The sequence below is a fragment of the Plutella xylostella genome, chromosome 29 (genome assembly GCF_932276165.1).
Source record: "Plutella xylostella chromosome 29, ilPluXylo3.1, whole genome shotgun sequence".
In the NCBI taxonomy this organism is placed as follows: Eukaryota; Metazoa; Arthropoda; class Insecta; order Lepidoptera; family Plutellidae; genus Plutella; species Plutella xylostella.
The window spans coordinates 7021848-7043454 of NC_064009.1; the positions used below are offsets into that span (position 1 = coordinate 7021848).

Consider the following 21607-nt stretch of genomic DNA (forward strand, 5'->3'; position numbering starts at 1 on the left):
ATTTTAATGAAGAAATAATTCAGCGAATTTAGTCATCGACCGATGTTAACTGCCAGTTTTCCTAGCCTTTAGCCTCTATCCATCGGTAATTTTCAGATACTTACCAATAGATAGATTAGTACCTACCTAAGTAGATGTTCTGTATACCACCGCGCGATATTTATGCAGGCGTACAGCTTACCCACCCAGCAATTATAATAATCATAAGTGAATTGAGTGTCGTGTTTTATAGCCAACTGACCATTTATGACCATTGACCGTGCCATATCCAATAGCGGCGCTCGGCAGTTGTCCAAATTAAGTGGCTAAGCCCGCTGGTGTCCTCTGTCTCATCAGGGCTAATGCTTGCATATGTCGCCCGCACCATAGTCACCCTATAGCTATCTGCATAGACCATCACCATTTTCTGTTGACCCTCGCTCATGAGCGGGCGTGTAAGGGTTACAGAAGATTTCAGGGGTACTGAGGGATGGTTGTTTACGGATTGCACATTGTGTTACGCCATATGGAGTATTAGGAGTTAGGTCTGTTGGGACGGCCGGTCGCGAGATTGGTTCGGTGGAGTGCAACTGGCGATGTTCTGTACAAACATGGTTTTTAACTTTGCGACAGTTGGATGCATTTGTTTGTTAACTCCGTTGAGGACGTGTCCGGGTTGTTCTATGATTAACTCGTTTAAAAAAGTCGTAGCGTAGCTAGTAGGTACATACTCCTTATTATGCCGTGGAGTAGGGATATTAAACCTTTAAGAGGTAAATAAGGTTTCAGTATTATTATGGAATAACAAGGTGTATCGGCACTAGTCGGCAGATAAATACCTATAGTAGGTACTTACACGTATAAATCACCTTGATAAAGATATTTTACTGTAGGTCAGTTTCTTAAACGAGTTTTATTTTTTTTATGTCGTTTTAAAGGCTTTTGTCTTTCCTCGTTAAATCAAACCCATTTCGCATTCGATTCATGTAAGTACCTATGTTGTACATATATTTAAGTAATTGAAGTTATGTTTGTAAAGTGTCACAATATTTATAAAACTACTGAAGTGAAATGACATGTTCATACACCGACGAATTTACAGGCCATCTGTCAAATTACGACGTCATATCGTATTCATATCGCGATTTTATGTGACACTGTACAACTTAATCAAAACGTGCACTTGTTCGCTTTTAGAGGAGGGTCCGGAGCGTATATTTTGTTTCGTCCGCAATATTTGTACATTAGAGGTCTCGGCTGGATGCCCTCCCCCGCTGCCTGGGGTGGGGAGGGGTGCGGAGGGGAGAAGCAAAGTAATGAAACCTTAAATCCCTGGTACGCACTCGTAATCCCATGACGAGAAGTTAGTGCAGGGGTGCCAGTTGGCCGGAGCTAATGCGGTTTTGTGTTTCATTTGGATTCGCAAATTGTGTTTTAGTCGATTTGTTGTGTTGTTCTATGTAGGTAACGTTGTTACTGAAAGCCCTTCTACTCTGGATTTGTTTTCTTTTATACCTGAAAAACTTACCTCTTTAAAATTTACTGCTCCGACACGTTGTTGTGTTTTACAAAATCTAGGGCATTACGCGTAGCACAAAATGCTTGTTAAAAACAAAAGTGTCAGTTTTCGTGATCATATCGCTTCGTTTTGCAAGTGTTACGTTATCGGATCGGCGATCGTTCGCTTGTCGCAGCCCTGCGGGGGGCGCGGCGGGGAGCGGGGGGCGGGGGCGGTAAAAGTCTGAGTCCGGCCGCGGGCGCTGCACGTGCACTCTCTTAATGAGGCCCTGTCTCCGGACAACCACCTTCACTTCATCTTCCCGCGACGGATTGTGCCAGATTATACATAGATAGGCTGATGTCTTTGTTGCACACGTGCATACACATTAGGATTTAAGGATTATAAACAAAAATATATGTTACAATTGGCGGTTATCCAACTAAAAGTAATTTCTTCCAGACAACTTCGATGGAGGAGATAAAATATTTCTTCATTATTTTTTCTGATTCGGCTAATTTGTATCCTGTCTACTATAATAATGAAACCTCGTATGAAATATGTATTATAATAAAAAAATAATACAACAAAATGTAATTATTTTATTGATGAAATAAATAATTGCAAAAAGATTCGCAGCCGGTAGGATTCGAACCTACGCTCCCAGAGGGAATCTGATTTCTAGTCAGACGCCTTAACCGCTCGGCCACGGCTGCCATGCTCAATGAGGTGAAATTATCTATCATATTACTTTTTAGACTTTAGGCAGTAATGTGCTGAATTAAAAAGTTGATGACACAAATTATGACTTATTTATTGTCGTTTATGAAAAATGTCGTTCAGTTCAAAGACCCATTAAGGGACCCATCCCCGTCCCTACATTCGCGAGATTAAACTGAAACATGACAAGTAAGTTTTTGTACTTATTACTTACTTACAGTTTATAAATTCTGCCCCAGTCTTATTTTACGTCTAGATTCAAAAAAATATTTTTTTAGGTACTTACTTACTCAACATAATTTTAGAAATTTTATCATTAATAGGACAAATTCATGCAAAGGGCATCATATCCCATTCATATTGACCTAGGTAGGATGCACGTAATAGCATGGTGTGTGTCAAATTCATTCACTGTATTGTAGCAGGGATTCCATGACACGCAGCCGCCGTGACGTGGACAATGGCGCGGCGGCGGCGGAGCGGCCCTCCAGTCCCGCCTCGCTCCGTGACCTCACCCTGATTCAGACCACTATACTCAATGCATGTAGAAGGTACGTACTGCGTAGAGGTACTATATAGGTAAATACTTTTGAGGTGATTATAGATAGACTACAACATTTACTTGTAACAGAACAACGAGCCGCTCTCTGATAGTGTATCATGCTTTTACGAACTTTTAGTCATCTTTGGCCTTAGACAAGTAAACCACTATCTCTGTCTTTGGCCTGTAAAAACTTTACATTTACATAGAAATGCTCGACAAAATGTTGTAATTACTCTAGGTATACTCACTCATCTTTATGTTAAGCACAAAATTACTGCTAAACGGAAAAGGCCTGAATTGCTTCGAGAAAAGGATGCTACGGCCGTGCCGCTTTTTGCTCGACTTGGTGGGCAGACATTGTTCTATGTATACAACAACACATGCAAGTAGACAATGACGCGAGCTGAATTTAGCCGTGATTCAATTTCAATCAATTTATTCACTACACTGCACTGCAACCTTGGGTCGAATGCATACGAATCGTACGATATCTGCATCGATGAAAAATAAAGTGAAAATAAAATGGATTTGACATTTTCTGGACGAAATAATTTTGAGGAAAGTGTGACTATAATTTGGTATTCATGATAGTGACAAAAAATATGTAAATTCTCACAAAGTCAAAACATAATATTGACTTCCAACAAAAACAATAGTCTACCCATTTCCCGTCCCGAAATTATTCATAGGGTGCTATAGACATTTTGAGTTCTCAGGGGAAATTTCCTTATGAGTGTTGCCCTTTACACCCTTTGAATATTTAAAGCCTTGCCCTTCGGAGCCTCGGCAGCCGTCACCCCCGACCTTTGTGCTGCTGTAGTGTAGTCATGTTCACATTTTAACTTTGTTTCGCTTTTAGTTATTCAATATGGCGGTTTCGGTAGGCATATACCCCCTTACTCATAGAAAAGTTACAGAACGTTTTAGCTATGCATCAGCTAAAACGTTCTGTAAGTTTTTTATGAATAAGAGGGATAGAGTACTATTTAACAAACGGAAGTAGGTAGGTATTGGAGCTGGAGCATGCTGAAAAACAGCGTCGTTATGAAACAAGCTTTCAGTCGACATTGTTGAGCATGATGCCATTTTCCAGAACTGTAGTACCTACTTACCTATTTTATAACTCTTATGTTAAGTCTAGTTACTGTCCTTGTTAAAAATGTCATGTGTTAATTTTTACTATAGAATTAAGTATTTATGTAGTAGGTTTCATTGGTTTTTGGCAATAAATGCTATTTTTACTTTTTACTTCACTTTCGTATTAAATTTACTCTGGTAAATAGTTATGCTGGAAACTAGTAATGTGTTGACTGACCCAAATATTGTTTATAATAAGTACTTATACCTAGTCGTAATGTAACTAAAGGATATAAGGTATACATTTATTTGATATCACAATGCTTTTACAACGGTTACTACCCTCTAGTGTTTGTCAAAGAAGATCACTCTCACTGCTTAAAATTATGAAAGCCTACGAAGTTGACCGTAGCACATTCGTAGCCGCGTAGCAGTGCAAGAAGCACTTAAATCTTAAAGTTTCCCGTAAGGAAAATCCCCTATATACTATTGTATTTTACTATGCTTTTCTACGTATTGAAATGATAAGAGCTTAGTGCATTAGGTACAATCTAGGTGCTTAACACCTGAACCTCAGTGTAGATAAGTCTACATAGTCATCGTTGACATCAGATAAACCACTTAATTTAGATTGCTGTTTACTTTACTGATTGCCTCTTATCATGGCCTATTTTGTTTATTCGTGGTACCTAAGTATAGAATTAGGGATCCGCGAATTAGAGTCTTAATTAACAGGGTTATACCTGGGTACCGGGGTAGGTCAGAAGCAATTAGGTATAAGTACTTAATTCCATTTCAATCACAATGTTAGTATTTCAGTTTTTGTTGTAGATTTTGTTTTATCCTAATCCTAACTAATATTATAAATGCGAAAGTAACTGTGTCTGTCTGTCTGTCTGTATGTCTGTTACTCTTTTACGCCAAAACTACTAAACGTATTTAAATGAAATTTGGTATACATATGATCTAGACCCTGGGAAAGAACATAGGCTACTTTTATCCCGGAATTCCCACGGGGAAAACTTTTTAAGGCGAAGCGAAGCTCGCGGGAACAGCTACTTTATAATATTTATAAATAAAAAACCATTAAATATGAGTAAGTACCTATCTAGTATGACACCTTTTCGCGAAAGGCGGGATCAGACGGTTCATTTTTCGTTCATTTCTGTCTTTCATTCGAAATGATACGTGTGAACGTGAACACAAAATGAAACAAGAGTGCAAACAAAAATGAACCGTTCACTCGTGTTCTTGTAATGTTCACTCGAATGAACCATCTGATCCCGCCTTAACCTCAAAAAGTGCTGTTTTCCGACGTTTTAAGATAATATCCACAAGAACGAGCATACGAGAAAACATAAACTATCATAGTTCATACAAACTATCAATACATGTATTCTAGGCCTACAGAAATCTAAAATCTAAATTACAAGGTTTATCTGATGAAGCCATGAGTGTTGGTGGCTTATCTACCCGGAGGTTCAGGTGTTCAGCACTCAGATTGTACCTAATGTACTGAATTATTGTAATGTGAACTAACTCCAGCTACTAAATACTTACCTAAATACGAGGAAAACCCTTAAAACACTTGACAGGGATTCATTACTACTATAACGTGCTACAGTAATGTTACTAAAATTGACATAGTTTCAGTAACTAATTACATCTGACATCTGTATATATGTGTAAGTACATATATTAGTATGTAAGTAAGTATTAAATCCTTTAGTTACCACTTACATAAGTACCAACATATGCTTATTGTTTTTTTTTTGTTTTTGTTTAAGTTGTTTGTATAAAGTATCGCCTAGATATTACCACATACAGTCACGGGCAAAGAACAGTTCCACTTTCAAAATTCAGACACCAAATGGCCCTAATGATTTGAAAGGAATATTTAACAAAATATTTACGAATAGTTGGTGATATTCTGATGCACCGTTAAATGTACTTAAATATTGCAGAAGGTGTCATTAAGTTGGTTTTTTCCATTTAGGCATAATTTGGTGATTTTCTCAATGGTAATTTTTCATGGCTCGTGAGTGTAGTAGGTGTGATTTCCGTGCTGGCTCACACTTTTGTGTTGCTTTGTGTTGAGAAGTTGAACTGCCTCATGTTTACAGTTTTAGCAAAACAAATTAAAGCACAATAATGTGTTATTTTCAGTGCCTAAACCTTAACCAACCACGTAGGTACTCGTATTTTGACTTACTTAGAGTATTTACATAATTTTATCGTGAATATTTTTCTGCTGATAGGTGGTTGGTTGTTTGAACTTCCTCAAAGCAACTTTGCTTAGGTAAGGCCTAATAATAGTTGCTTCCAGGAAGTTCAGTGATAAATTTTCACACCTGTCTGTCCGTTTGTTCGTAACGAGCATAAATCATCTAGGTATGAAAACTTCAGTGCGGTTGATTCAAAAGAATAGATTAAAAGTTTATCGTGCTCATTATAAATATTAGCTACGTGTATTGTTTTATCACATTGTATCAATCCTAAGTACATATGTACTGGTAACGGCAAGTGCAAACACCTGACACAGTTTTTACGCAGTTCCTTGGATGATTTTTAATCTCCTAACTAAAGTACCATACTTATCTTAGTATCGTCCGATGTGGTAAGTACTTATGTAAAGTTCTCACTTTATAAAAAACCAATCTAAAGGTACTTAAATTACTTTGGAGACGATATTGCATATATATTACTTGTGGACTTTGAACCTAATATATCATGCAGCATTTTGGTACCTATCAATATTTACGGCTGTATACCTCGAATCTGGCTTAATACTTTTAGTTAGGTTTCTAGAGTACGACTATCCGAAGGTTTGACTGACTTGGACTGACTAACCCGAAAAATTAAAAAAGAAAAAAACTAGTTCATTGTTAATAAGTAAAAATACATAGGTAAGTATCTAAAACAACTATTTAATTTATTGTCTTCCACCAATTTTATAGCCTATATTTTTTCCAACTTTTTTTTAAATATCAAATAAGCTAAGTAAGTTACAAACCTACTTATTTAATTTATAATCTTACTTAAATAATACAATCGAATGAGTCTATCCTTTTTGGAGCTAACATTCGTGGTCAATGGTTATAGACATGCATAATTGCATATGTGCAAAAACTAACCGACAAACGACTGATCTTTGGCCCAATGCAATGGCACCTTTGAGCCGTGACGATCTCTACCTACTAGAACCTGCCTACTTACTTGTTATCGCTATAGCCTTTTACAGTTATCATTATCTTTGTCGGTACACATACACTGCTTCTACAAGTGCAGACACCTGTCTCTACATATTTACCTTATTTTTACTCGATGGTGGCGTAAAGGAGTGGCATAGCATACATTACTCGTATACATTTATAGCCATCGTAAGATGATAACATTATCGATAAATTATTATACGGGGAATATTAAAGAACATATCTTCCTGACCTAAACGTTCAGCTGTTCAGTTGTTGGTTGTTGATCAGTAAATTATTTGACAGTGCTGCATATACGAAGAGTCACAATATAGGACTCTCCCAAGTAACGCCTCCAAGTAAAACCCCTCTTATACTACCCAGTAGTCTGGCGGACTGGAGGGCGTCCCACTTGAGAACCCGCAGAACCTTAAACATAGAATTATACATAGACTGTCATAGACTTAGTATATGTCTATGGAATTATATGAATGACGCTTTATGAAAACCATGTTGGTACTTTACTCACCTCCGAAATTTAAGTAAGTACTTATAGTAAATAATGAGGGAGCGCCGACCACAAATGCGATTGAATATTGTTGTGTTTTGTTTTCTGAGAGGTGACTTCATAGAAAGTATTCTACGAAGTACCTAACCATATTTCACGAATTTCTGTTATGCTCTAATTTGTTTTGACCGTCGGAGTTTTTAGGTTAGATCTAGACCCACTTTCTCATTCACCTTCGTTAGTTAAATTCACTACTTACTACTATGTCACCAAGGTTAGGTTATAAAAAAAAATATAATAGGTAATACGGTACTATGCCACATTCTAGGCTATTTCTATTATTCTTACAATTATTTTACCGTGTTCATAATTTATCGTTGCATCACTATTGTAATTAATTGTGTGACTTCTTACTAATATTCTTAACTTATTCTTATTATGTTCATTAAGACCTGATCAATGAGGATGACTCCCTAAATGTTTTGATGTTCTTATTTTTAAAACCAGAGTTCTTGTGTGATTCTGTTTTTCTACCTAGGTCTAAGCGAATAATGTTTCACGTGAGTCAAACACTACAAGGCCCACTAACACTACAGCACCATATCAATGGCATATAACCCAAGCAGGTACTTAGTACATTATATACTTCCTATGTTTTCCAAAAACAATTTCCCACCGCCGCTCGGAGCTTTCCGCCACCTGTGTGCCACCTGCCCGTCTTATCGGTGTACTAACAACAACTGTAAATATGCCCACCCAACACTATGGAATTTCCTGTTAGACTTATGCTAAGCCTGTTTTTAAGTCTATGTAAGTGAGTAAATGTCTTTAGTCACTTATATTATTTACAGCAGATCTCCGCCACCGCTTCAAATTTTTATTTTAGAATGACTAAAGGATGATTTTACTTGACAGTTGGTCAAATTCGTACAAAACATCATCAAAATGTATCAACAGCTGTCAAGTAAACTATTGAATCGAAAACTATACTAACTACTTACACTATAATTAGTTAAGATATGACTAGCTTAACGGCTATGCGTCGATAACCTACTATACCAGAGATACCCTTTACCTTAGCCCTCTGAGGGATAAACCTCATTTAATGATGTGAACGGAGAAATGCTTGAGTGTGGCTCAATCCGGAACGACCAGGAGAAAAGATATATACCAGAGAGCAATAGAAGTGGAAAAGAATAAAAAGTTACATAGATAGACATTTTTCCGAATACAGACGACCCAACAATGTTGCATGCGCTTTGCAGCCAGCCTTCTCTGATGTCTTCCGCCTATAACTATAACTAGTTCAGACAGTTTGATCAACTGTCAAGTACTTACCTACCTATATTCTAATTATTAATGAACCGTACCTACCGTAGTCGAATGATCTGATTAGTCTATCCGAGATGATCGTATTCTCGCTAGCCTTCAATCTTGCCTTGCCAAATTTTTTGTCGCAGTCCGATGTGCTTGTTTGTTTTCGAAACGCATAAGGGTGCTTTTCCACCAGAGATGTGCTATGCAGCTATGCTGCGAAGATGTGATATCTACGCTACGAAAATATGTGACCGTTTCCACCAATACTACGCTAGGTAGCTGTGCGAGGAAGATGCGCTACGAAGATGCGCCGCCGCAAAGTAGCTGTGCGAGAAAGATGCGCATGCGAGATACAAAATAACTTTTTGCTTCCACGATGGCATGTCTACTTTCAGTGAAAAACGCGGGCATACTGTAGGTCTGCTCTGCACATACATAGCTACACTACTCGCGATGGTCCATAGCACATATCCATAGCACGCATCCATAGCACACATCCATAGCACGCATCATTCCATACAAAAAACATATCTTAGTTGAATCCGTTTCCACCAGTGCTAAGCTATGTGCACCAATAATATGATTGGTGGATATCAAACGCATCCATAGCATCGTACCATAGCACATCTCTGGTGGAAAAGCACCCTAACAAGTGTAGTGTAACTGCCTAGCCACTATTTATAGGGTAGATTGTATTGACTGCGAACGAACCGGCATAATTGGCTCCCACGTTCAACCGGCCCTGTGGCGCAATGGATAACGCGTCTGACTACGGATCAGAAGATTCCAGGTTCGAATCCTGGCAGGGTCGCGAAATCTTTTTGTAATTTTCATTCCATTATAATCATATTTTCTTTTTATAAGTACTTAAATTGGTTCATGAAGTTAACTTCATTATACAATAATATTGTAGCTTATGAAACAAACGATTGACACTTGATTCTATTTTGTATTCTCATCATCAGATACTTATTTATGTATTAATGTATTTTCATATCATTTTACCTCTTTGTGCGTGTTCAATACAATGAATTATTCGCGTTTACCTACATACAACACAAACTTCTTCATATTTACTTTCACATGTACCTACCCTACCCCGTTTTGACTCTGTGCCAACAACATAAGGTGTTGTTTCGTTTACACAAGTCATGGTTATCTTGTTCATTGGAATTTAGTCTTTATCGTATCATGTTATGGTTAAGTTTAAATCGTAATTTTCAATTGTTAATATAGGCACAGCGCACAGCTGATCAAATATTGTCGTTGCAAATTATTTACTCTATGACAACGATAATTGCCCATGATGTAATCACGCTTTTAAAAGATTTTAACTAAGATGAGGTCTCATTTAGAGAATGTAGCTTTTAGAAAGTTGCCTAGGTGTCTACCACATCTAGACATCTTTCAAAATCTTTTTTAGATATCATCATGTCTTCGTTATTAACCCGCCAGTGGTGACGTCAATTTGACTTACATCGTTGGTGACGCCGGTCTCACGCACCGGGATTTTCAAACTTATTTTTTTTACATAATTAACTACACATGCTACCCAAAATTAGTTTAATTTTAAAGATAAGTATTTGTTTGACAATAAAACAAAGCATTATCATAAATCACGGCTCGTTTATTAGTCCTTTCACGATGGTACTTAGAACACTTAATATTTAGATAAATTTTCACCTATCATCTTAAAAAATTAAAAATAAAACAATGATGTAATTTTTTATAACTAAATCTGCCTTTTATAGTTTTATAACACTACGAACTTCATAAGAAATAACAAAAATTGTTATACTTCTACCAAAAAAATAATTAAAAAATACACTAAAAGTCATTGTTCCTCCACAGCCAAACAGTCTCTGCAAGACGGCACTATAAATGTTCGTGACACAAATATTTCTTACATTTTGTGACAAATGTATTTTGTTATTCTGTTTATTTCACCATCCACATTCATAACATTGACCATTTCTTGAAGGTCCAGCTGTCTCCGTCTTCATTTTCAAGGACATGCTGAAACTAGCTGATATTACTATAAAAACTTGTTGAAATCTATAAAGTACTTATATTTGTATATATACCTACAAATATCTATTAAAAATAGTTCAATCATGAAAAATATAATAACAAAACAAAAATATAGTAAAGAAAAATATAAAAATAAATGAAAAATTTAAAAAATACCTTTAAATTTTACTTACATAGTCGGTGACCCCGGTCTCACGCACCGGGTTGGCGCCAAAACTCCGAAACCTGCGCACGAGTCATCGTCGCGGGGTGGACTGACGATGGGGGATGGGAAATGAGGCAGCTACCCGAAATCACAACAAAAATAGATGGCTAATAAGAAAGTTATTCGACTTTTTCAAACCACCCGGTCTCACAGACATATACGTCACCACTGGCGGGTTAATATTACCATGTTTGTATTTCATTTTAAAATGCATTTTAAGTTGAATTTTGTTTGATTCTACAGTAATAGGTAGGGTTAGGATATAAAAAAGGAAAATCAGAGGTTTCAATATATCAGAATATTTTATTTTGTTGTTTATTTGTGTCCAGATGTTTGAAAATGTGATATTTTTTTAAAACAAAAAAGGAACACATTGACAATTGTTAGTTCATAGTTACATGTTTGTGACACTCAGCGTTTGTAAGTAACATTTCATAATTTGCTTCAGATATCATTCCACATCCATCAACAATCACTTCAATTATCAAAATAACACAATACTCAATAACTAATTCTATAACAGTCTATTTTAAATTAAACTACGCGATAAAGTAATAAGAATCATAAAAGATAATTAAAGCATTTCCACCTTATATTCAAAATAAAAATCATATAGGTCTCAAATCGATAGTTTTCACTAATTTTTATAGTCACTTTATTACTTACATTATTTACATACATCACTCTCGATGACGCAAATTATAAATTAATTAGAAATAAATTGCGTTCATAATTCACAAAATAAACTCCATACATTTATTCTAATAGCAACATGTCGCTATACAAATCACACTCAAGAAATTAACTTAAAAAGTAATAAAATTATTGAAACCAACTTATAATTGGTTTACATCTTTGATATAAATGGAAGCATTGTTTTAGAAACTAAAGAATAAGGTTTAAGTTCAAACGTAGAAAATAAATGGAAAAATACAGTCAAGCTGCAATACAAGGTGGCAGTCCATACAGGTTGTTCTCAAATCACTCAACATTATGTACAAACATGTCTAATTACAAGTGGATTAAAAACTAATAAAGCTTTTTACATAACATGATAACAAAACAATCTGTCATCACAACGACGACGTCGATTGCATTGTAATGCACAAGTCTTCTGATGTAATGCCACAAGTTCATACAATTAAATAAAGATACATTGATCATAACGAGATCGTACTTAGGACATCATCTCCGAGGATGAATAACACTGGATATCTCTTCATCTCCACTCCCGAGGACTCACTCTGCCGTGCTTCTCATAGCAGCAGCTTTTTACATGTACATTGAACAATTACCGAAAATTGTACTGTCCTTTTAATTTTCAACACTGCTTAGCACGACATCGGCCGATCAATGTGTTTTTCAGGCGTCTGTAACAAAAGAAAAGAATCGATCAGTAAAAGTGAAGAAGGCAGTTCCATTTTCGTAATGGACGTTTTAATTTAACAAAACAATAGAGGGCGAGTCTCCGTTAGTGGGAAGAGGGTGTAGGAGGCACCAATCAAGGCACAGATGCGCGCGCACATGCCATGTCAACTACTGATTCTAGATTAAAACAACTGTTCTAATTTGAGCTAATATTATTTTTTATTGGCTATATCAGATTATAACAATAAACCATCCCAATGTTCACTTTAGACAGTAGCTGAATGTATTCGACACCCCTCTTCATTTAACGAGTTATTAGTGATTGCGACAAATAGAGTATCGGGTGGCACATGCGCATCCCGCCTGCCCGCGTCCGGCCATCTGTCATCGCATATGTGCTCTGTTTCAACAGAGTTTTAATTCATTAGTACTCGAACAATGTACCGGTTGTTTTATCACCCTAAATTAGGAAGTGGCATGGGACGCAACTCAAAAGATTGCTTGATTAAGCGAATTGCCGGTGCTGCAGTGACATGTGGCAATGCGGTCGAGTTGGGGCGGTACTCCAATGGCTCTACCTATGTACTAAGCGTCACGGAGCTTCCCGTCCAATCTGGTACATCCGTGGCTGGCGCGCAGCTGAGCGTCGCGGCCACGTGCGGACACCCTATTTACGGACACATACGTATCAAAGGGAGCGCACACATGTCCCGAAACGGATCGGGACTTCGCGAGAACGCACACGTGAAATCCCTTTATGAAGCACGCATTGTCGGATGGATAATGAATACGTCGCATTTATTTAGCTATCCGGCCACCGGCGCCGTGTCTTATGTTCATACAGCGCAGCTGTGAGCGACCGTTACTCGCACAATGCCCTCGGCCGATCCATCGATCGCAGCTATCGGTGAAATCATTGCACGTGTGCGGAGACATTTGCGGTGAAGGTTGGACATTGCTGGGAACCTTCTATAGCCGCTCTCAACCATGCACTCGCTTTATTCGTTCAAAGAAGCGAGAACATAAGCCGCTCGTAAAACTTTCACGTACTCAATTTATATAGGTGTTTTGCGGAGACAAAGATATTGAGAGAAGCAAATGCGAGGGTGAGGGACACCTGGCGACGGTTCGTTAGTGTTGCTTCTTGTCGCGATACACGCGATGTTTTATCAACTTATTATATTCCTATTGAGATTATTATTGGAGTTGGAAAAAGAATATAACTGATTCATAAAAAAAAACATAAACTATCTTTGGACACAATCAATTTTGAAATGCTATATAAAAGGCGGTATGCGGGCTACTAATTGGGTGACTGAGTGATATTGACAGGTTATTTAACAAGCTGAGATGAGATCAAGTACGTGAGACTTTCTCTCGCTGCACAATGAACACAAATAAATGTTCATAGATAAACTCAACGATAAAAGCGATATGATTATGAATGGGGTGAGACCCTTTATACAGAAAATAATAGGGTGTCGTGGTGGATTACACGCCTAACCTTACTCATTATGCTACTTAACAGCTTATTACGGTCGAAGCGAAAAGTCAAACATTCATGAGTGCACTGGCATTTACAGTCGTGAAGGTGAAAGGGCAGCGAGGAAACAATGCTCGCGGTGTAGTTGTAGTTGAACTATATGTGGGAGCGATTGTGAATCTCGCTTCGGCATTAAAGAAGAGCAGTTATCTAGTACGTGTATTTATTAGACAGAGAGAGCTCTCACGGGGTCGTGATCGACGCCAGGCCCGCGGCGGCAGCTGCGCCACGACAATTACTGTCGGTTAGTGCACGAGCGGTTGTGGCGTATGGTCGTGACCGTCGAGGCTGGAACGCGAGAGCCCGCCGATGCCAAGCCCGATAATTCCGTGAAATGCCGCCTCACGACTTACCTATCGAGAGTATCAAGACTAAGAAACTGCAGATATTCCAAAAATATACCTGCATTACTTTTATCAAATTTTAGGCCTATATGGTATTTCTTAAATTATGCATAATTTGGTTATTAAATATAGATGAAACCATATCCTACAGAGAAATTCTGCGCTTTTTTCCAAGAATTTGGTCCACATTCCACAAGCATATTATTGAAGGTAGTAAGATATCGCCGGCGCCCGCGGCTATGACTTTTGTTATTTTGCTTGACCTATTAGTTCTCTTGGGGTTTGCGTCAGCCAGTACAGATCTTCTGTCAGAAACATAATATTTTATGTGGGTAAACTCATTTTTTCCTGATTGATGATTTAAACAATCAATAGAAAAATGCGTATGATCTTGTCATCGCGTAACATCATGTATGATTAAAATGAATCTGTTGTAGTATACTATGACATTCATTTATGGATCATAAAGAATTTAGATTATTTGGTTTTGAAATGGACTTAAATAGCAAAAACAACTCGCTTTGGCATTCCTGGCAGTGATTAAAATTTAGGTGTCGCTCGTAAGTATTAACAACTGGCGCACTTGTGAGAACCGGCTCATGCATAAATCCTTTGGGACGCACCTGCTGGTCATACTTATAAAGTCACGGCTTAAAATGTCTGTACAATAAAATATCTATCTACATTGTATAACTGACATAAAAATTACAAAAAATATATTAATTATTTGCTGGCACGAAGGAAAAAGAGGAATCCTCTGAAACGCTGTTAACCTTAATAGAGTTGACGAAACGCTAATCACAGTCAGGTGTCAAGAGGAATTTTAAGTGTCTCTACATAAATAGTTGTTGAATATTCAGATTGTGTGTTGGTACATGGTCGTTTATGCGGCGCCGGCGCAGGTGGCTTACTCAAGGCTGAAATTCAAAACAGCCGTCACGCATGCGTGAGCAGCGGTTTAGATTGCGAGTTTATGTTTACTTAGAGTTATGAACAATGTTTGAACATACTTTATGAAATCACTACCTTCTAAGGCTCCTATTAGTAGGTGTAGCTTTTTAAAGTGTCGTATTCATGAAAAAGAAGGAAAGATATGTGGCTGTTGTATTTGGACCAACATTTGGTATTATACCTACTTTTATATTTTTTGTACGGTCTTTGAAAGTAAAACCTATGGTTACCATAAAAAAGTAAACGGTGCGTTCGACGCATCGCCGGCGCATTGTGAAACTCATCTCCGCTTGTACATTCCCGCGCTTCGCTTGCGAAACTTGTGCAGGTGCGCGCAATAAAAACGCCAACCAGCCAGAGATCATTTACTTTTTGTGCAACAACTCGAATCTCTACTTTAAGTTTACAGCGGCCTATGCGCGCTGGTTCTTGTGGGATTATAAACAAGTAGGCATTAGTTGCTGTTTTAGTATTGTATCCTAATGCTAAGTTTGATGAGTAGGTACTTAGGTATACAGAATGATTACGTATGGTATAAGGAAAATCTTGTGCATTGACTCAAATTATTTGTACCTGTATCTAATGCCACAGTTGAACATTGTAGGATTGGTTATATTGAAATCTTAAAATGTAAGTAGGTACTTATTAGTTTCAGTCGAAAATAAAAAGTAGGAACTTACCGTCGGATGAGTCCTGTGTTCCGTGGGGGTGGCGGGAGATTTGCGGAGGATGGTGTTGGGCGCAGGGCGGGGCCCGAGGGGCTGCCGCCGCGGCGCCGGCGGGGCGGGCGGGAGCTGCGCGGCCGCCGCCAGCGCCGTCTCCGCGTCGAACTGGCTCACTGCAGGGTGCGACTCCAATGCTGACTGCAAGTCACAGATGTAGTCGATAACGTGCTGGATCACCTCCAACTTGGAAATCTTCCTGTTCTTCGGCATGAAAGGAACCAGGTCCTGTAGCTTCGACAGATACATTTGGATTTCTGCGTTTTCTCCATCCCGATGTCTGTGGATTCTGCCTCCAGCGATAGCGGGGACGGAAGCGCCGGTCGCGCACACTGCTGTTATAGCCTTCATAATTCACACACGATACTAGCACTGGTTCGATATGGATAATACGCGGGCGCGTCACACGTGCGTCGTACACGGGTTGCGAGTGGGGAATGAGGAGCTCGCGGTGATTGCGCGGTATTTATGTGGTGCGGGGGGGAGAGGGGCGGGTCGGAGGCCTGCGGGGACCAATGGGCTTGCGGGGCGGGCGGGGGGAGGCGCGTGGAAGCCTCGTTGTATGCTGTAGAGCTGGCTGTGGCTCTAGGCAGTGGGCAGTGTGGGCATTGGGCACCCCTAGGACCGATGAGCTCTTCTGCAAATTTTTTAGTGCCTGAATGATACTTTGGCACATGTCTAAATGTTTGGTATGGGCCCAGTATGTTTTTACTTTTTTACCTTAGTTGCAAAAACATTAAGGTCTCTGGATAAGTACTGAAACGAAAACCTTTAAAATTTATTAAGTAAATTCCAATTGCACTAAAAAGCCACTCAAACCGTTTCCTATTTAAAAACGAAGTTACTGAACTTAACCGACTCTCAGATCGAACCACAGCAAAAAAGCTTCAAGTTTTTTTAAGGACCATAGAGTAAATTTTTCCCACAGTGCCTTACGTGGAACAATCAGGCTCTATGGCGTCCAGCCGCCGCGGGGGAGAGGCTCGGGCGGCGAGGGGGGCAGGGGCGGGGGGGAACAAAGGCCCGGACGTGACGGAATCCACTTGTCGCGTTTCCATGGCGACAGGTCCTGCGAAGCCTATTTGTGTGCTTTGTAATTTTTCTCTTATAAGTATGAAGTATGAAACTATAATACATACATCGTTTATGTCGATTATGTTTATTGCATATATTTTGTCACATAATTAAGTACTTTCTTACTTACTTATGCCAATAAACGGACCTACTCTACAACAATTTTACACGTAAATAATGATGAGGTAATTTACTTATGTCATGGTTAAAAATCTCAGATCATAGAAAATATATCAATACAATTTAAATCTCATCTGCCATCAAAAGTCCAGAAGATAACGTTTGATCGCGTTTACTAACATTATAATTTTAACAATGGCTATCTTCAAAGCCTACTTTAACTTCAAAACAAAATAACGTTATCTCGAACCGCCTTGACCACCAAAAAAAATATTCTTTTACAAGACCAAAAGAAGGTAGACGTCCCGATCCGACCACACAAAGAGGTCCAATCGTAATAATAAACGCGGTTAAAAAACGAAGGCTGCAAAAAGTTCAGAGTCACCTTCGAGTGTGTAGACTCACCTGACTGGCCACGGCGATGGCGGCAGAACAACGAACCAAGAGAGCGGGGAAAAATAAAGTTTACACTTACAGACAGCTCAAAGTAAATGCACAGATATCATGAGAGATATTCTTTAAAGACCTAAGTATTTATATACATGCAATTTATTTTTAGTAAGTATAAGTACTTCCCTTATTAAAAAAGACTATCTTTAAACGTATTTGTTTGTTTATTTACATACAGTACGCATCTTGGGTATTGAGTAGTCCTTTTTATTAAAATTTGAATTTACATAATGAATTATCACATAATAAAATTAAGGCTTACTAAAAAGTACTTATATTATTTTTATAAGTCATGTGCTGATGCGATACTGTTACTTAAATGTTGCCGACATTGACTCTTTACGATGACATTTTAGAAACATGAATAGAGGAGACATCAGAAGTAACAGGTAAGAACCTCTATTAAATATAGACGGTGGCGCCACTTTTCGAGATTTATTATTACTTATCTCTTTTTTGTTCATATTTTGAGAACTGTAGTAAATCGCTTCATTTGAGCTATTTTGAACACATTCAATTCAGCACCTCTAGATAATATGTTCCAACATAAGTAGGTCACCATAGTGAGGTAAATGGCTTAAAGTGCCAATTTCGCCATAGTAGGTTAGAGCATAACCAGGGATTATTGCTTGACTTTTGACACATCTGTCAAGAATTTAATATCTAGATGACGTATAATTGATCAACCTGGTTACGATCTAACCGACTATGGAGAAATTGGAGCTAAACCTCACAGTAAATACTGTGATTACTAGTTAGAACGACTTCAAACAGAGCCTTGTTGGAAATCTTGAATAACTACCTAGGTAGTTACTCCTTAATTAAAAATATTTCTTACAATATAAAGAGCCTCAAAATAACAAGAACCATTAAATTTTCGCGTAAAAATATTCTTAAAATCATTACAATACTTGAATAAATGTTCGCCGTTAACAATTTCACACTTAAATTATCTGAAAGCCGCTCATAAATAACAATCAACGCACCTGCAAGACAAAGTCTCGCTATGGCTTTTTGCTTTCCTTTATGACGCCTATAAAAACACCTCAAGAAATCTTTGCATCCTCTTAGGATGTTTAGATTGAGATCTTTTTTACATAGTTGTCTTGTCTCGCCAACACAAAAGACAGTACCTGTCCACTTAAAACAATATTACAGCATAACAAATTGCATTGCAAGGTGCTTTATATCCTTTCGTAATTCTGTCGACAATAGTTTCCTACGTGTAGTCACAATGGGCCTCCGCTCGACATAAATCGTCAAGCTAGACAATCTTAATTTCTGAGGTAGCCGCGAAGACACGTTTTGACAGAAAGGTGGACATAACTCTGAATAGAAAGGTAGTCTGTCTGTTTTACCTGACCACCTGACCAGACGCTATGAGAAAAGCAAACAGGCAAGCTTTCCGTACTTTGCAACAAGGAACCCCTACGGTGTTGGTGATTTCTTGAGTTTTTGTCATGATTGTTGTTAATTTACTATCGCAAGTTTCTACAGGAAGGGAATCTAGAGAGGTTTTCAATATTTTTTCATTCATGGGAATTAAGATTGGCTCATTCTCTATTTAGTTATCTCATGGGCCAATATCAAGACATTTCCGTTCCTCAATTCCTGCACGGATCTTAATTTCGGCTTCATTTTGAATTTTTTTCTCTACCTACTCCCCGATTCAATTCTCATCCACTACAACTATAACCCTCTTCCTTTCAGTGTTTAGGGTCTGTGTGTATACAATATTCAGCAGTCGCATTACAGCGTTTACACTGCGCCCTCGCGGGGCGGCGCGGCGCGTGCGTGGGAGTGCGGCGCGCGTGCCGCTCCCATCGCGCCATCGATCTCCACCGATATTGCGACCGGCTCAATGCGTTAATGACGTTTGAATGCACCCCGATTGTCCACCGCGACGTGATTATTGGAGGGCCGAACGTCAACAAGAGTCGCGTGTGAAACTTTAGTTGTGCTTTTATCAATTATAGAATCCATCAAACTACGCGTGGCTAATTTGTGTAGTGGGTTTGGGTTGATGAAAGATAAAAAAAAAACATAAACACTGAATTCCAATTATGTAAAGTGAAATCGTAAGTTGAGTTTAATTTAACCGTAATCTTAATTTACGAAATTCTGTCATTCTTGATCCCACCTTCCCAGCTTTTCTTCGCTATATATAGCTATAAACTCCCCCCAATGGAGCCGTTATTGGTTTCCCAACGTGTGCACTTATTGACAGAGTAAACTCGGTTCGATATTGCAGTTTGGGTCCCACGGGAGGGCGCGAGAAATCCCATAATTCGAGCCACGCAGGTGCGGGCTCATTACGCGCTCCCGACGCCGACGCGTGGCGGCCGCGTGACCGCGCACGGAACCCACGCCACGCACGCACTCCTACTATTGATCTTTATCGACACAGAATACTGGAGATAGTTGCAGCCATGGATTTGTCTATTGTACTCGTAGGACGCTAGCTGGAACACACGTGCCGCCCGCCCTAGGCTATCTCCGCTGGATTGTGTTACAGCAAGAAAGCATAGAGCTCAGGCATAATCGTGTTATTCGATTACAAATTGTGTTTCCTAATCGAATGCGTGCATGAAATGACTAAGGTTGAGTACCCTAAATTCCAATTAGGTGGGCACGGTCTGGCGAGCCCGAATCTGGCGAATGTTCGCAGGATAGAGCCGGTGAGAAAGAAGAGTTTCTCACGTGAACGCGGCGGCGGCGGCGCGGCGTGGGACCCTGGGTCGAGGGTCAGCCGTAATTACTGGCGGACCTCGCGAGGGGCTTCATTAGGAGGCCTCATTGTAACTTGGTTTCGGGGAGTTCAAGACCATTCGGTGATAATGGCAATACCACAGTATAACTCTGGTAATACACATGGCAAAGTTGGCAGCGAAACCTAAAGAGCTTGACTACTGTTGACTACAGACAGAACCAATTAATTGTTAGTGATAGATATTATCGTCATAGGGTAAAATGGCGTGACATGGCGAACAAAGCAGACCCTAAATAAGGATAAGGCAGGGAAGAAGAAGAAGAATATAATTATTATGATCATCATAATATACTGACTATCCCGTATTCGCCCACTGCTGGGCTTCAAATTCAATCGCAAAAATGACCAAACCAATGTTTTTTTCCTGTTTCAGACATGAGCAAAACACGAGCAAACGAAAGTAATGGTTGGTGTCTGCTGCGCCTGCGACCCCTGACCCGCGGGTCCCGGGCCGTCCCACGGGCTCGTCCCACGGCTGTTCACACAGGAACCTTCGCTTCTCACGCGCACGTATTTGTATCTCCAATTATGCCACGATTTACTTTTGGAATGGAATTCCGTCACTCCCACGATGGTCATCCTTTGAGGTTGCAATGCGCCGCGGTTAGGTGGAAAGTTACGGAAACTTTTGTTTCGAGCGACCTTTTAATTTCCAAATCAGTGTGAGTAAGATATACATTGAATTTCTATATTTTTCATCCAAACGTATAAGAACTTTAAGAACACACATTATTACTATATTTATTAATTTAATAATTATTTATTAACTATGTTAAGTACACATAATGAGCATAGTTTTAAAAGGCCACACTCAGGGCTATTTCACTTCTCTCTTTCCTTTCCCCGTTCAGGGGTTTCACATAACAACCCCTAAAGATTCTGAGGGGGAGGTTAACTCCCAATAAGCGTAAAAGGCATTTAATAATGCATACTGTGATAGCGAAAGCGTGCGGGAACAAATATCTAGTATAGAGTTCTATGTCCAATCTATCAGCTTAATGAAGGCGCGGGGGGTAAGGGAGGGCGAGGGGGCGGGGGACACGCGGCGGTCACGTGACTGATCAGTTGTATGGCTCTGTAGCCCTGGTAGAAATTTGTAATTAGGAAAGTTTTTCGTTTCAGAATTGACCCCTTTTATGCGGGATTGTTATGTTTATTTTATTTATTATTATTAAGTCGTGGTTTAATTTTAAGT

The 21607-nt window shown here is 39.0% G+C and overlaps 1 protein-coding gene and 2 non-coding genes across 3 annotated transcripts; 1 reads left to right on the forward strand and 2 right to left on the reverse strand.

The window, feature by feature from the left end:
* Window positions 1-2111: 2111 nt before the first annotated feature.
* Trnas-aga lies at window positions 2112-2193 on the reverse strand. Its single transcript has one exon. It is a non-coding gene; the product is annotated as a tRNA-Ser (tRNA).
* Window positions 2194-9572: 7379 nt separating this feature from the next.
* Window positions 9573-9645, forward strand: Trnar-acg. Its single transcript has one exon. It is a non-coding gene; the product is annotated as a tRNA-Arg (tRNA).
* Window positions 9646-11353: 1708 nt separating this feature from the next.
* On the reverse strand, window positions 11354-16452 carry LOC105398131 (protein extra-macrochaetae). The gene is made up of 2 exons (XM_011570185.3): window positions 15957-16452; window positions 11354-12440 (listed from the first exon to the last, which is right to left on the reverse strand). The coding sequence occupies exons 1-2, from the start codon at window positions 16347-16349 to the stop codon at window positions 12402-12404; spliced, it is 432 nt and encodes a 143-aa protein (XP_011568487.1). The 5' UTR covers window positions 16350-16452; the 3' UTR covers window positions 11354-12401.
* Between the last annotated feature and the right edge of the window lie 5155 nt (window positions 16453-21607).